Source organism: Agelaius tricolor, unplaced genomic scaffold (genome assembly GCF_023055355.1).
Source record: "Agelaius tricolor isolate 1412-34295 unplaced genomic scaffold, bAgeTri1.0.p SCAF_28, whole genome shotgun sequence".
NCBI lineage: Eukaryota > Metazoa > Chordata > Aves > Passeriformes > Icteridae > Agelaius > Agelaius tricolor.
The window spans coordinates 2,995,382-3,010,901 of record NW_027269288.1 but is presented as its reverse complement, the minus strand read 5'-3'; the positions used below and the strand labels follow the sequence as shown (position 1 = coordinate 3,010,901).

Sequence of the window (15,520 nt, the reverse complement as noted above, 5' to 3'; positions counted from 1 at the left end):
TCCCTTGGGAACCCTCATCCTTCCCTCTGGAATCCTCATCCATCCCTTTGGAACCCTCATCCTTCCCTCTGGAACACTCATCCATCCTTTGGAATCCTCATCCATCCCCTTGGAATCCTCATCCATCCCCTTGGAACCCTCATCCATCCCTTTGGAATCCTCATCCATCCCTTGGAATCCTCATCCATCCCTTTGGAATCTTCATCCATCCCTTTGCAACCCTCATCCATCCCTTTGGAACCCTCATCCATCTCTTTGGAACATCTATCCATCCCTTGGAACACTCATCCATCCATTGGAACACTCATCCATCCCTTGGAACACTCATCCATCCCTTGGAACACTCATCCATCACTTTGGAACACTCATCCATCCCTTTGGAACACTCATCCATCCCTTTGGAACACTCATCCATCCCTTTGGAACACTCATCCATCCCTTGGAACACTCATCCATCCCTTGGAACACTCATCCATCCCTTTGGAACACTCATCCATCCCTTTGGAACACTCATCCATCACTTTGGAACACTCATCCATCCCTTTGGAACACTCATCCATCCCTTGGAACACTCATCCATCCCTTTGGAACACTCATCCATCCCTTGGAACACTCATCCATCACTTTGGAATCCTCATCCCGGCTTTTCCCAGAATTCTCTGGCGTGGAGGCACCAGAGCATCCCACAGATATTGCTGCGTTTTTCCTGGAATTTTCTTTCCGGTTTCCTCTTTCCCTTTCAATTTTTCCCCTGCTGGAGCCTTTCCCTGCTCCTGCTGCACTCCCTGCTAAATCCCAGATGGAATTTTGGGATTCTGCTGCCTGTTCCTGCTGCTTTGGGATGATTCCTCCTGCTTTTGGGGCTGTCCATCCCAGCTGGAATTCCGGGATTTTTGGGATGATTTCTCTGGCTTTTGGGGCTCTCCCTGCCTTTCCCTTTGCTGCATTCCCTGCTCCATCCCAGCCAGAATTCCAGGATGATTCCTCCCGTATCTGAGCCTCTCTCTGCTGCTCCTGCATTCCCTGCTCGCTTCCAGCTGGAATTTCAGGATTTTTGGGATGATTCCTCCTGGTTTTGATCCTCTCCCTGTCTTTCCCTGCTTCTGCCCTCCCTGCTTGCTCCGAGATGGGATTTTTGGAATGATTTTTTTCGTTTTTGAGCCTTTCCCTGCTGTTCCTGCATTCCCTGCTCCATCCCAGCCGGAATTCCAGGATGCTGTTGCCTGATCTGTGCTGCTTTCCCTGCTCCTGCTGCATTCCCTGCTCCATCCCAGCCAGAATTCCAGGGTCATTTCTCCTGTTTTAGAGCCTTTCCCTGCTCCTGCTGCATTCCTTGCTCCATCCCAGCCAGAATTCCGGGGTCATTTCTCCTGTTTTAGAGCCTTTCCCTGCTCCTGCTGCATTCCTTGCTCCATCCCAGCCAGAATTCCAGGGTCATTTCTCCTGTTTTTGAGCCTCTCTCTGCCTTTCCCTGCTCCTGCTGCACCCCCTGCTCCATCCCAGCTGGCATTTCAGGATTTTTGGGATGATTCCTCCCATTTCTGAGCCTTTCCCCGCTGCTCCTGCGCTCCCTGCCTGCTCCCAGCCGGAATTCCGGGCTGCCGCCGCCGTTCCCTGCTCCTTTGGGATGATCTCTCCTGTTTTTTTGCATTTGCTGCTTCCTGGGATCTCTGCTCTGCTGCTCTCCCGCTTTGCTTTGGGCTCAGCTCTCTCCAGACCTCCATAAACTCAAGGAAAAATGCGCCAGGACTAAGCGGGAGCTCCTGGCTCTGAGAGTTGGGGGGAAGGAAATGCAGGAGCTGAAGCACAAATCCGATTGGAAGGTACCGACCCCGACCCGCATCCCGAAATTCCCCAAACCCCCAGCCTGGGCGGGGATAAAATTCCCTCCTGGAATGGATCCAGGCTGGGCCCGTCCCATTCCTGTCCCAGAAAATCAGCCTGGAGCTGCTGGGGTGCTGCTCCTGTCCAGGGGCTCCTGGGGCTTCCCGGGACATTGGAATTCAGGGATTCGGGGATCCAGGAAGGAGTTCAGGAAGAAAATAATGAGTTCAGGAATTCAGGAATTCAGGAAGAAAATGATGAGCTCAGGAATTCGGGAAAGAATTCAGGAATTTGGGAAGGAATTCAGGAAGAAATTCAGGAAGAAAATGATGAGTTCAGGGATTCAGGAAGAAAATGATGAGTTCAGGAATTTGGGAAAGAATTCAGGAATTTGGGAAGGAATTCGGGAAGAAATTCAGGAAGAAAATAATGAGTTCAGGAGTTTGGGAAAGAATTCAGGAATTTGGGAAGGAATTCAGGAAGAAAATGATGAGTTCAGGAATTCAGGAAGCAAATGATGAATTCAGGAATTCAGGAAAGAATTCAGGAATTTGGGAAGAAAATGATGAGTTCAGGAATTCAGGAAGGAATTCCTGAAGGAATTTACAAGGGAAGGAATTCAGGAATTCAAGAAGAAATTCAGGAATTCAGGAGGGAAGGAAGGAATTCAGGAAGGAGAATTTTGGGAATTGTGGAACCTCAGGGCTGAGCCTTTCCCACCCCATCCCATGGGGTAGAACTGCTGGGATTTGGGGTAGAACTCTTGGATTTGGGGTAGAACTGCTGGGATTTGGGGTAGAGCTGTCAGGTTTGAGGTACAACGTTGTGATTTAGCGTAGAACTGTCAGATTTAGGGTGCAACACTGGGATTTAGGTTAGAAACGCTGGGATTTGGGGCAGAACTCTCAGATCCGGGGTAAAACCCCCGGATTTGGGGTGGGAAAGGCCGATCCCCCTTTCCCTGCCCGGCCCCGCTTGGCTGCGCCGCACGACCCCGCTCCGGCTGCTGCGATCCATGGGGGATCCCGAGGATCCGGGGGGATCCAGGGGGATCCCGGAGCCCTGGCCCTGTGCCTGCTGCTCCCGGCTGGGAAAACTGGGACTGGCGCTCCAGGGATCTTCCTGAGGGGCTGGATCCGGGAGGGATCCTGGGCCTTCCTGATCCCTGAGCTCCCTGTGCTGATCCCGGTGCTGATCCCTGAGATCCTGGTGATGATCCCTCAGATTCCTGTTTTCCTTGTTATGCCTCTGATCCCTGTTATTCCTGTTATCCCTGTTATCCCTGTGATCCTGGCGGTCCTATCCTATGCCTGTTATCCTGATGAACCCTGTGGTCTTTGTGATGATCCCTGTGATCCCGCTGATCCCTGTGATGATCCCATTGATCCTTGTGATCCCTGAGATCCTGGTGACACCTGTAATCCCAGTGATGATCCCGGTGATCCTGTTGATCCCTGAGATCCCTGCAGTGATCCCTGCAGTCCCAGTGATCTCGGTGATGATCCTTGTGATCCAGGTGAACCCTGCTGATCCCAGTGATGATCCTGCTGATCCCTGTGGTGATCCCTGTGATCCCAATGACGATCCTTGTGGTGATCCCTGTGATCCTGGTGCTCCCTGTGATCCCAGTGATGATCCTGCTGATCCCTGTGATGATCCTTGAGATCCTGGTGTTCCCTGTGATCCCTGCATTGATCCCTGTGGTGATCCCTGTGATCCTGGTGCTCCCTGTGATCCCAGTGATGATCCCATGATGATCCCTGAGCTGATCCCTGTGATGATCCCTGGGCTGATCCCTGCAGTGATCCCATGATGATCCCTATGATGATCCCTGAGCTGATCCCTGGGCTGATCCCCGCAGTGATCCCTGGGCTGCTCCCCGCAGCGATCCCGGCTCCCGTTCCCGTTGCAGGTGTCGCAGCTGATGCGGGCGGCGCGCAGCGGCACCAAGGACGGGCTGGAGCGCACGCGCATGGCGGTGCTGCGCAGGGTCACCTTCCTGCAGCGCCGCGACGGCGCAGGTGAGGCACCGGGAACCCGGCCCCAGGGAAACCCATCCACAGGGAACCCCATCCACAGGGAACCCTGGATCCCATTCCCAGGGAACCCCGGATCCCATCCCCAGGGAACCCCATCCCCAGGGAACCCACCCATCCACAGGGAACCCTGGATCCCATCCCCAGGGAACCCCACCCATCCCTAGGGAACCCCAGATCCCATCCTCAGGGAACCCCAGATCCCATCCACAGGGAATCCAAGATCCCCAGGGAACCCCATCCACAGGGAACCCCCGGATCCCATCCTCAGGGAACCCTGGATACCGGTCCCAGGGAACTTCATCCCCAGGGAACCCACCAATCCCTAGGGAACCCTGGATCCCATCCCCAGGGAATCCCATCCCCATAGAACCCCAGGGATCCCATTCCTAGGGAATCCCATCCCCAGGGAGCCCACCCATCCCTAGGGGACTCCAGGGATCCCATCCCCCAGGGAATCCCACCCTCCAGAACCTCCGGGATCCCATCTCCATGCAACCTCCAGGGATCCCATCCCCAAGGAATCCCATCCCTCCAGAACCAGCGGATCCCATTCCCAGGGAACTGGGGATCCCATCCCTACAGAACCCCAGGAATCCCATCCCTCTGGAACCAGGGGACCCCATCCCCAGGGAACCTCTGGAAACCCAATCCCCAGGGAATCCCATCCCTCCAGAACCAGGGGATCTCATCCCCAGAGAACCCCAGGGATCCCATCCCTACAGAAACCCAGGAACCCCATTCCTCTGGAACTGGGGATCCCATCCCTCTCGAATCCTGGGGATCCCATCCCCACAGAACCAGGAGATCCCATCCCCAGAGAACCCCAGGGATCCCATTCCTCTGGAATCCTCGGGATCCCATCCCCAGGGAACCCCGGGGATCCCATCCCCATGGAAGCAGGAACCCCATCCCGCCAGAACCTCCTTCCCCTTCTCCCGCCTCATTCCATGGCTCTGGAGCTTCCCGGGATGTCTGCAGGCTCCAGCTCCCTCCTTTTATCCTTCAGGGATAAACCGGCAGCTCCCGGCCGGTCCTTGTGTTTTTCCTTCAGGATTTTCTCCCTCCAGGATTTCTTTCCCTGAATTCCCAATTCCCACAGGGTTTCCCATGGATTTTCTTTCAAGATTTTCCCCCTGAATTCCCAATTCCCAGGGCCTTTCCTGTGGATTTTTCCTTAAGAATTATTTTCCTGAATTCCCAATTCCTTGGGGTTTTTTCTTGGGTTTTTCCCTTAGGATTTTCCCCCCAGATTCCAAATTCCCAGGAGTTTCCCCATGGATTTTTCCTTCAGGATTTCTTTCCCTGAATCCCCAGTTCCCAGGGGCTTTCCTGTGGATTTTTCCTTCAGGATTTTTTCCCTTCAGGATTTTTTCCCCTGAATTCCCAATTCCAAGGGGGTTTCCCCTTGGATTTCCCCCTCAGGATTTTCCCCCTGAATTCCCAATTCCCAGGAAGTTTTCATGGGATTTTTCCTTCAGGAATTTTTCCCTGAATTCCCAATTCCTATGAGGTTTTCATTGGATTTTTCCTTCAGGATTTTTTCCCTGAATTCCCAATTCCCAGGAGGTTTTCACTGGATTTTTCCTTCAGGATTTTCCCCCTGAATTCCCAATTCCTCAGGGTCTTTTCTCGGGTTTTTCCCTCTGGATTTTTCTCCTGAACTCCCAATTCCCAGGGAGTTTCCCTAAGGACTTTTCCCTAAATCCCAGTTCCCAGGGGGTTTCCCTTGGATTTTTCCCTAAATTCCCAGTTCCCGGTGGGGGGTTTTCCTGACCCTTCCCTGTCCCGTAGGGAATGGGGAGCAGGAAACCCAAACCCCACAGCCCAGCAAAGCCCTTGGAGAGGGCGATTTTTAGGGAATCCCCATCCTGCTCCCCTTTCCCATTTTCCTGGATTATTCCCTACATTTTAAGCTTTCCCTGGGCTCTTCCCACTCCTTGCAAACTCCAATTCTCTCCTCCCGTTTTTGGGATCAAACAGCCGCCCCCCCCAGCAGCACCGGGGCTGTCCTGGGGTTTTCCCTGTGGGTTTTCCCCTGAATTCCCAATTCCCGGGGCCTTTCCCTGTCCCGCAGGGGACGGGGAGCGCAGGAGGAGCGCGGCCGAGGCGGAGAAGCCGCCGCGCTCCCGCCGGAGCTCCCGGGTTTCCCTGGAGCAGCCCGGGGCAGGTAGGATCCAGGGGAGGGAGGTAGGATCGATCCCGCTGGATCCCAGCACCTGATCCCGGGGGATCGGCTGCGTGTGTCCCCAGCATTCCCAGAGCATTCCCATGGCACCGGCTGCGTGTATTCCCAACATTCCCATGGCATCGGCTGCGTGTATTCCCAGAGCATTCCCATGGGATCGGCTGCGTGTATTCCCAGCATTCCCATGGGATTGGCTGTGCGTGTTCCCGGCATTTCTGCAGCTTTCCATGGGACCTGCTGTGTGTTCCTGGCATTCCCAGAGCATTCCCATGGGATCAGCTGTGTGTGTTCCCAGCATTCCCATGGGATAGGCTGTCCGTGCTCCCAGCGTTCCCATGGGATCGGCTGTGGTTCCCGGCATTCCCAGAGCATTCCCATGGGATCGGCTGTCCGTGCTCCCAGCGTTCCCATGGGATCGGCTGTGGTTCCCGGCATTCCCAGAGCATTCCCATGGGATCGGCTGTGCGTGTTCCCGGCATTTCTGCAGCTTTCCATGGGATGAGCTCTGTGTGTTCCCGGCGCTCCCATGGGATTCGCTGAGTGTTCCTGGCATTCCCAGAGCATCCCTATGGGACATGTGTGTATCCCGGCATTCCCGTGGGATCGGCTGTGTGTTCCCCGCATTCCCAGAGCATTTCCATGGGATTGGCTGTGTGTTCCCGGCTTTCCTGCAGCTTCCCATGGGGTGGGATCGGCTGTGTGTGTCCTGTTGTTCCCGCCGTTCCCATGGGATCGTTCCCGCTATTCTTGCCATTCCCATGGGATCGGTCCCGCCGTTCCCGCATGGCCCTCGCGGCTTTGGGGCGCGGCAGTGCCGGGAGAGCATCCCCGGGGAGGAGGAGCCGAAATTAGGGAAGGAAAAAGGTCCCCGCAGCCCTTCCCTCCCTTCCTCCCTTCCCTTCCTCCTTCTCTCCCCCCAGCCCTTCCCCTTCCCGGGATTTCTGGCCCGGGATGGGGCCGGGGCCATGTGGAGGCGACGGCCGCGCTCCCATCCCACGTTTTCTTTGGCTCATCCCGAGCTTTCCTTGGCTCGCTCTCTCTCCTCCTCCTCGGCTGCTTCGGCCTCGGGTAAGGGCCGCCCGCTCCGGCGCCTCCCGCTTTTCCTGCGCTCCCGGCTCCTTCTCCCGGCTCCTTTTCCCGTTTCCCGGTGTCTCGGAGTGAGGACGAGGCGCTGTTCCCGCTGTTCCCGGGTGGATTTTTGGGATGGGGACCCTCCCTGTCCCCTCCCCGTGGCGCTGTCCTGGTCCCCATTCCGGAACTTCCCACTTTTCCCGGCTCCTTTTCCCGTTTCCCGCTGTCTTGGAGTGAGGACGAGGCGCTGCTCCCGCTGTTCCCGGGCGGATTTTTGGGATGGGGACCCTCCCTGTCCCCTCCCGGTCCCATCCCCGCTCCTGCCCGGCTCATCCCGGTGTCGGGTGACCGCTCTGGGATACCGGGAATACCGGCAGGAGCGGGGCTGCGCCTCCGGCCCCGGAAGGCTCAATTTGGGTCAGTTTGGGTCAGTTTGGGGTTTTTGGTGTTCCCGTGCCGCAGGGGACTCGGAGGAGGAGGACACCGGGTTCCTGGAGGTCACCGTGTCCGACATGAGGCACCCCCCGCCCGAGCTGGGCCCCGCGCCCGAGGGGCTGAGCCCGCAGCAGGTCCGGGATCGCCCGCGGCCGGGGCCTGCCCGGCATCGGGGCTTGCCTGGGATCGGGGCTTGCCTGGGATTGGGATCGGGGCTTGCCTGGGATCGGGATCGGGGCTTGCCTGGGATTGGGGCTTTCCCGGGATTGGGGCTTTCCCGGGATTGGGGCTTTCCTGGGATTGGGGCTTTCCTGGGATCTGGGATCGGGGCTTTCCCGGGATCGGGGCTTTCCTGAGATCTCCTGGGATCAGGGCTTTCCCAGGATCTGGGATCGAGGCTTTCCTGGTATTGGGATCACAATTTTCCTGGGATCGGGGCTTTCCTGGGATCAGAGCTTCCTTGGGATTGGGGTTGGGGCTTCCTTGGGATTGGGATCAGGGCTTTCCTGGGACTGGATATTTCCTGGGATCTGGGATTGGGGATTTACTGGGATCTGGGCTTTCCTGAGATTGAGATCATGGCTTTCCTGGGACCTGGGATCAGGGTTTTCCTAGGATTGGGATCAGGGCTTTCCCAGAATCTCTGGGGACTGAGGCTTTCCCGGGATTGGGGCAGGGGGGCTTTCCCGGGATCTGGGGGGGTCCCAGCGTCCCCCAGGCCCCGTGATTGAGCAACAGGGAAATGCCGAGTCAGCAGAAACGGTGCTGCTGAGTCAGCGCTTCCGCAGGGCTGGGGCTGGTTCCCTTTTCCTGGGATTTGGGGCTGGGGGATCGCGGCTGAGCCCCACAGGCTGGGCCTGCCTTTCCCCTCTTCTGGGATTTGGGGATCACGGCTGTGCCTGCATTTCTCTGGTCCTGGGATTTGGGATTTTGGGATTATGGCTGTTCCTGCATTTCCCTGGTCCTGGGATTTGGGATTTTGGGATTACGGCTGTTCCTGCATTTCCCTCATCCCAGGATTGGGGATTTTGGGATCAGGGCTGTGCCTGCATTTCCCCAATCCTGGGATTTGGGACTGTGGGGTCAGGGCTGTTCCTGCCTTTCCCCAATCCCGGAATTGAGGATTTTGGGATTATGGCTGTTCCTGCATTTCCCTGATCCCAGGATTGGGAATTGTCAGATCAGGGCTGTTCTTGCATTTCCGCAGTCCCAGGACTGAGGATTTTGGTATCAGTTCTGTGCCTGCCTTTCCCACTATATCAGGATTTGGGATTTTGGGATCAGGGCTGTGCCTGCCTTTCCCCACTTCTGGGATTGGGGATTTTGGGATCAGGGCTGTTCCTGCCTTTCCCCAATTCTGGGATTGGGGATTTTGGGATCAGGGCTGTTCCTGCCTTTCCCCTATTCCGGGATTGGGGATTTTGGGATCAGGGCTGTTCCTGCCTTTCCCCTCTTCCGGGATTGGGGATTTTGGGATCAGGAGCCGTTGTGGTGCCCCGCAGGTGCTCCGGCGGCACATCCTGGGCTCCATCGTGCAGAGCGAGCGCAGCTACGTGGACTCCCTGAAGCGCATCCTGCAGGTGGGGGCCCGGCCGGGGCGGGACGGGGATCCCCCGGCGCGGCTCCCGCGATCCCAGCGCCGCAATTCCCGCAGGATTACCGGAACCCGCTGCTGGAGATGGAGCCCAAGGTGCTGAGCGCCCGCAAGTGCCAGCTGGTGTTCTTCCGGCTGAAGGAGATCCTGCAGTGCCACTCCATGTTCCAGATCGCCCTGGCCTCGCGCGTGGCCGAGTGGGACTCCAACGAGAAGATCGGGGACCTCTTCGTGGCCTCGGTGCGGGGAAATGGGAACAACGGCCCCAAACCCCGCTGGGATCACAGCAAAAAACTGGGAATGGCCCCAGATCCTGCTGGGGTCCCGGCAAACACAGGGAATGGCCCCAAATCCCACTGGGGTCCCAGCAAAATCCAGGAATGGCCCCAGTCCCTGCTGGGGTCCTGGCAAAGACTGGGAATGGCCCCAGATCCTGCTGGGATCCCAGCAGAAACCAGGAATGGCCTCCAAAATCCCCCTGAGATCAGAGATTGGGAATCACCCCCAAACCTCCTCTGGGATCTCATAAAAATCCAGGAACAGCCCCCAGATTCCCCTGGGATCCCAGCAAACACTAGGAATGGCCCCAAATCCTGCTGGGATCCCAGCAAAAGCCAGGAATGGCCCCAAATCCTGCTGGGGTCCCAGCAAAAGCCAGGAATGGCCCCAAATCCTGCTGGGATGAGAGATTGGGAATCTCCCCACAGCCTCCTTTGGGATCTCATAAAAAAACAGGAGTAGTCCCAGAATTCCCCTGGGATCCCAGCAAAAGCCATGAATGGCCCCAAATCCCGCTGGGGTCCTATCAAAAACCGGGAATTGCCCCCAAAATCTCCCTGGGATCAGAGACTGGGAATCATCCCCAATCCTCCCCAAAGATTGGGAATTTCCCCCAAAACCCCTCTGGGATCAGAGGCTGGGAATCACCCCCAGACCTCCCCAGGGATCCCATTAGAGATCGGTAATTGCCCCCAAAACCCCCCTGGGATCTCATCAGTCAGGAATCACCCCCAAAATCCCTTGGGATCCCACCAGGGATGAGTGGAGTGATGGAGCCCAAATTGGGATGCCCCCAGCACCCCATGCTTTGCCCAGCCCGTTTTTTGGGAATCCCCACCTCATTAACAGTGTCCCGTCCTCTCCCTGTTCTCCCAAGTTGATGGTGCTTGACTCATGGCCTTGGTAGGATAAAAAACTGGGAATCACCACCAGGCTTTTCTTGGGATCCCACCAGGGATGGGTGAAGGATCGGAGTGATGCCACACCCCAGCATTCCACAAATTCCCATTTTTTGGGAAGCCCCACACCATTCCCACTCTCCCTTCCTTTCCCAGTTCTCCAAGTCCATGGTGCCGGACTTGAGACCTCAGTAGGAAGAAAAACCAGGAATCAGCCCCAAACACCCCTTGGGATCCCACCAGGGATGGGTGGAGGATTGGAGTGGTGGGACAGCCCCAGCAGCTTGCCCACCCTGTTTTTTGGGAAGCCCCACCCTTTTTTTTGGGAAGCCCCACCCTTTTTTTTGGGAAGCCCCATGCCATTTTTGGGAAGCCCCACGCCATTCCCGCTCTCCCATCCTCTCCCAGTTCTCCAAGTCCATGGTGCTGGACGTCTACAGCGACTACGTCAACAACTTCACCACGGCCATGTCCCTGATCAAGAAGGCCTGTCTGACCAAACCTGCCTTCCTGGACTTCCTCAAGGTCAGCGCCGCCCCTCCGCGGCTCCGCTTTTCCCAAAAATCCCCTTTTTATGGCATTTTCCCAACAAACGCCCGTTTTTGTGGCATTTTCCCCTGGCAGAAGCGGCAGATGGCCAGCGCCGACCGCGTCACGCTCTACGGGCTGATGGTGAAGCCCATCCAGAGGTTCCCTCAGTTCATCCTCCTCCTGCAGGTGAGACGAGGGAGAGGTGCTGGAGGACATCAGGGAGGTTCTGGAGGACATCAGGGAGCTTTTGGAGAAGGTTTCAGGGAGGTTCTGGAGATGCAGGTGTTTGGGTGCTGCAGGACAATGCCAGTTTTTGTGGATTTTTTGGATTTTTTTTTATTTTTGGATCCATCCCAAGGATCATCTCCTAAGCTTTGACTTTGGAGGTGCCCAAAGTGCTCCCAATTCCCTCAGTCCATCTTTCTGCAGGTGAGAGAAGGGAGGTTCTGGAGGACTTTGGGGAGGCTCTGGAGAAGGTCTTGGGGAACTTTAGGAGAAGATTTTGGGGAGCTCTTGGAGAAGGTTTTTGGAGGTTCTGGAAAAGGTTTTGGGGAGCTTTTGGAGGAGGTTTTGGGGAGGTTCTGGAGAAGGTTTCGGAGAGGTTTTGGGCAAGGTTGCAGAGATTCTAGAAAAGGTTTTGAAGAGGTTCTGGAGAAGGTTTTTGGAGGTTCTGGACAAGGACTGGGGAGGCTCCAGAGAAGGTTTTGAGGAGGTTCTGGACAAGGACTGGGGAGGTTCTGGAGAAGGTTTTGAGGAGGTTCTGGAGAAGGTTTTTGGGAGGTTCTGGAGAAGCACCTTTTTGGAGGCTGCATGACAGAGACACACTTTGGAGTGGGCGCCCTCGTTGGATTTTTTGTATCCACCCAAGGATCATCCTCCAGACCTCGGTGTGGGAGGCTCCGTAAGCGTTGCCGTGGTGGTTCCTCAGGGCCATTCCCGGTGTTTCCGTGTCCCAGGACATGCTGAAGAACACCCCGCGTGGCCACGCCGACCGCCTGTCGCTGCAGCTGGCGCTGACCGAGCTGGAGACGCTGGCCGAGAAGCTCAACGAGCAGAAGCGCTTGGCCGACCAGGTGGCCGAGATGCAGCAGCTCAGCAAGAGCATCAGCGACCGCAGCAGCTTCAACAAGGTGGGGGCTCCTCATCACCTTCATCCTCATCCTCATCCTCCTGCTCGTCCTCATCCTCATCCTCCGGCTCGTCTTCATCCTCAGCCTTATGGTCCTCGTCCTCCTTGTCCTCACCTCATTTCCCTCATCCTCCTTTTCTTCATCCTCCTCATCCTCCTCCTCACCCACATCCTCATTCTCCTCATCCTCCTTGTCCTCACCTCGTCTTCCTCATCTTCTTTTTCTTCCTCCTCCTCCTCCTCCTTCTCCTCCTCCTTCTCCTCCTCCTCCTCATCTTCTTCCTCTTCCTCCTCTTCCTCCTCTTCTTCCTCATCTTCCTCCTCCTCCTCTTCCTCCTCTTCTTCCTCCTCCTCCTCATCCTGATCCTCAGCAGGGTTTGGAGCTGCTGGGTGGGATTTGTGGCTCCCTGCCCACACTGGGTTTTTTTTGGGAAGCAGGATCCCTGTTTGCTCCCAGAGGATCTTGATCCAAACCAAGCCTTGAGGGTGGAATTTGGGAATTCCTCCCCGAGGATCTGCTGGGTTTGGATTTGGAGGCCCCACTCCATGTGTGGAGTCTTCAGGTTCTAGAGAAGGTTTCTGGGAGGTTCTGAAGGAGGTTTGGGAGCTTTTGGAGGAGGTTCTTGGGAGGATCTGGAGAAGGTTTTTGGGAGGATATGGAGAAGGATTGGGGAGATTCTGGAGGAGATGGGGAGCTTTTGGAGAATGTTTTGGGAGCTTTTGGAGAACGTTATGGGAGCTTTTGGAGAACATTTTGGGAGGTTCTAGAGAAGGTTGGGGACCTTCTGGAGACGTTCTGGGGAGTGGTGGAGAAGGTTTAGAGACGTTCTTGAGAAAGTTTTGCAGAGGTTCTGGAGATGTTTTCCGTGAGGTTCTGGAGGAGGTTGTGGGAGGTTCTGCGGGAAGCTGGGGACCTCTTGGAGCCGCTTCATTTTTTGACAATGCTGGGAATTGACGATTCCGACTCCGTGGTGGGATTGGCCACTCTGGGGTGGCATCTCCAGCCTGGAGTCACCATCTGGGGGTGGTCCTGCAGCTGCTGAGCTCGGGGCAGCGGCAGCTGCTGCTGTGCGAGACGCTGACCGAGACGGTGTACGGGGACCGCGGGCAGCTGCTCAAGTCCAAGGAGAGGAAGGTGTTCCTGCTCAGCGACCTCCTGGTCTGCGCCAACGTCAACTTCAAGTACGTGCGGGGCACCTCCCGACCCCAGAACCCTCGGGAGATCTCAGCACATCCCCATCCTCCTCTTCCTCCTCCTTGTCGTCCTCACCTTCCTCCTCCTCATCCTTGTTTTCCTCCTCGTCCTCCTCGTTCTCATCCTCCTCGTTCTCCTCTTTCTCCTCTTCCTCTTCCTCTTTCTCCTTCTCCTCCTTCTCCTTCTCCTTCTCCTTCTCCTTCTCCTTCTCCTTCTCCTTCTCCTTCTCCTTCTCCTTGTCCTCCTCCTCCACGTCTTCCTCCTCATTTTTGGGGGGAATCCCATCGAGTTTGGGGTGTCTGGGGGGGATCCCCATTGAGTTGGGGGTTTTGGGGGGAATCCCATCAAATTTGGGGTTTTTAGAGGAATCCCATTGAGTTTTAAGGGGGGATCCTACCCAGTCTGAGGTTTTTGGGGGAAATCCCATTATGTTTAGGGTTTTTGGGAGAATTCCCATTGAGTTTGGGGTTTCTGGGGGGGATCCCCATTGAGTTTGGGTTTTTTTGGGAGATCCCATCAAGTTTGGGGTTTGCCTACCCACCTTTGGCCTGTCTCCCTCCCTGCTGCTGTGGGGTCTCAGAGCTGCTGTGGGATTTGGGAATGGGGTGGAGCTGGTGGGATTTGATGCTGCCAACTGGGAAAACCTCATGAAATTCCCAAAATCCCACTGAATCCCCCCTTTTTCCCCTCTCCAGACCAGTGCCTGCAGGGTAGGTGCCAGGTGTGCTGTGCTGTGTTGTGTGCCCCACCTTTGGGGGTTCCTGCACGGTGTGGGGTGCTCGTTCTGCGGGATGCCTTTTCTGGGGGGAAATCCATGGTTTTTGGGAAAATCCGGGGGGGTTTTGACTTGGAATTCTTGCCTTGGCAGAGGCCAGCTGGAAATCAGTGGCCCCACATTCTGGGGTTCCTGCATGGCGCGGGGTGCTCGGCTTGCAGGACGCGTATTTTTGTGGGGGAGAATAAACCGGGGGGGGTGGTTTCTTGGGAAAACCCATGGATTTTGGGAAAATCCGGGATTTCCTTGACCTGGAATTCTTGCCTTGGCAGAGGCCAGCTGGAAATCAGCAGCCTGGTGCCGCTGGGCCCCAAGTACGTGCTGAAGTGGAGCACGGCCCTCCCGCAGGTGCAGGTGGTGGAGGTGGGCCAGGAGAGCGGCGCCGGTGACAAGGACAGCGCCGCGGCCGCGGCCAACGCCGGCCAGCGCCGGCACGCGCCCGCCGGCCAGGCTGCCCACAGTGAGCTCCCGGGGGCACCTGGGGGGCGCGGGGGCTCTCGCCCCTCTGAGGGGCGCTGGAGTCACCAGTGCAGCGCCAGGGGCCTCGCCCCTGGTGGGACAGCCTGCCTGGGCAGGGATCTGGGGGCGTTCTAGGGGATCTGGGGGCGTTGTAGGGGATTTGGGGGGGTTTTAGGGCATTTGGGGGGGTTTTAGGGGATTGCACCCCTCTGAGGGGTGGTGGAGTCACCAGTGCAGCACTTGGGGCCTCATTCCTGGTGGGAGAACCTCCCTCGGTGGGGATTTGGGGGGTTTTAGGGGATTTGGGGGTATTCTAGGGATTTGGGGGTGTTCTGGGGAATTTGATGGGTTTTAGGGGATTTGGGGGTGTTTTAGGGGATTTGGGGGGGGTTTAGGGGATTTGGGGGTGTTCTAGGGCATTTTACCCATCTGAGGGGTGGTGGAGTCACCAGTGCAGCACTCAGGGCCTCGTTCCTGGTGGGAGAACCTCCCTGGGCTGGGATTTGATGGGTTCTAGGGGATTTGGGGGTATTCTAGGGGATTTGGGGGTGTTCTGGGGAATTTGATGGGTTTTAGGGGATTTAGGAGGTTTAAGGGGATTGCACCCCTCTGAGGGGTGCTGGAGTCACCAATGCAGCACTCGGAGCCTCATTCCTGGTGGTAGAACCTCCCTGGGCAGAGTTTTGGGGTGTTGTAGGGGATTTGGGGGCGTTTTATGGGATTTAGGAGGTTTTAGGGGATTGCACCCCTCTGAGGAGTGGTGGAGTCACCAATGCAGCACTCAGGGTCTCATTCCTGGTGGGAGAACCTCCCTGGGCAGGGATTTGGGGGCATTGTAGGGGATTTGGGGGGGTGTTAGGGGATTTCACCCCTCTGGGAGGTGGTGGAGTTGGACATGTGGAACTCCAGGTGAATTGCTGGCAGGAGAACCTCCCTGGGCTGGGATCTGGGGGGTTTTAGGGGATTTGAGGGGGTTTTAGGGGATTTCACCATTCTGGGAGATGGTCCGGGCCTCATTCCTGGTGGGATGACCTTGGTGGGATGTGATTTGGGGGGTTTTAGGGGGTTTTAGGGGATTCCACTGCTCTGGGAGGTGGTGGAGTCA

At 56.6% G+C, this 15,520-nt stretch overlaps 2 protein-coding genes across 6 annotated transcripts in view; one reads left to right on the top strand and one right to left on the bottom strand.

Annotated features, from left to right (window-relative positions):
* ARHGEF10L (Rho guanine nucleotide exchange factor 10 like) overlaps positions 1–15,520 on the top strand; it is a 41,952-nt gene that overhangs the window by 11,520 nt on the left and 14,912 nt on the right. For 3 of the 5 annotated variants that reach the window (XM_071449168.1, XM_071449170.1, XM_071449172.1), the window contains 10 exons: positions 1,707–1,823; positions 3,737–3,845; positions 7,582–7,688; positions 9,057–9,134; positions 9,209–9,388; positions 10,735–10,851; positions 10,951–11,043; positions 11,814–11,987; positions 13,023–13,168; positions 14,229–14,416. In XM_071449168.1, coding sequence (XP_071305269.1) covers positions 1,707–1,823; positions 3,737–3,845; positions 7,582–7,688; positions 9,057–9,134; positions 9,209–9,388; positions 10,735–10,851; positions 10,951–11,043; positions 11,814–11,987; positions 13,023–13,168; positions 14,229–14,416 — 1,309 coding nt within the window. Of the gene's footprint in view, positions 1–1,706; positions 1,824–3,736; positions 3,846–6,110; positions 7,117–7,581; positions 7,689–9,056; positions 9,135–9,208; positions 9,389–10,734; positions 10,852–10,950; positions 11,044–11,813; positions 11,988–13,022; positions 13,169–14,228; positions 14,417–15,520 lie in introns of those variants that run through there. The other 2 variants (XM_071449169.1, XM_071449171.1) reach the window with 2 other exon arrangements.
* Positions 12,001–12,918, bottom strand: LOC139600788 (uncharacterized). Its single transcript, XM_071449235.1, has 2 exons — positions 12,769–12,918; positions 12,001–12,346 (listed from the first exon to the last, which is right to left on the bottom strand). The coding sequence occupies exons 1-2, from the start codon at positions 12,916–12,918 to the stop codon at positions 12,098–12,100; spliced, it is 399 nt and encodes a 132-aa protein (XP_071305336.1). The 3' UTR covers positions 12,001–12,097.

Coding starts and splice junctions, on each gene's coding strand:
- LOC139600788 (XM_071449235.1), bottom strand. CDS start 12,918: ATGAAGCGGCTCCAAGAGGTCCCCAGCTTCCCGCAGAACCTCCCACAA. Junction 12,347..12,768: donor CCCCAGAACGTCTCCAGAAG/GTCCCCAACCTT, acceptor GCTGAGGATCAG/GATGAGGAGGAGGAGGAAGA.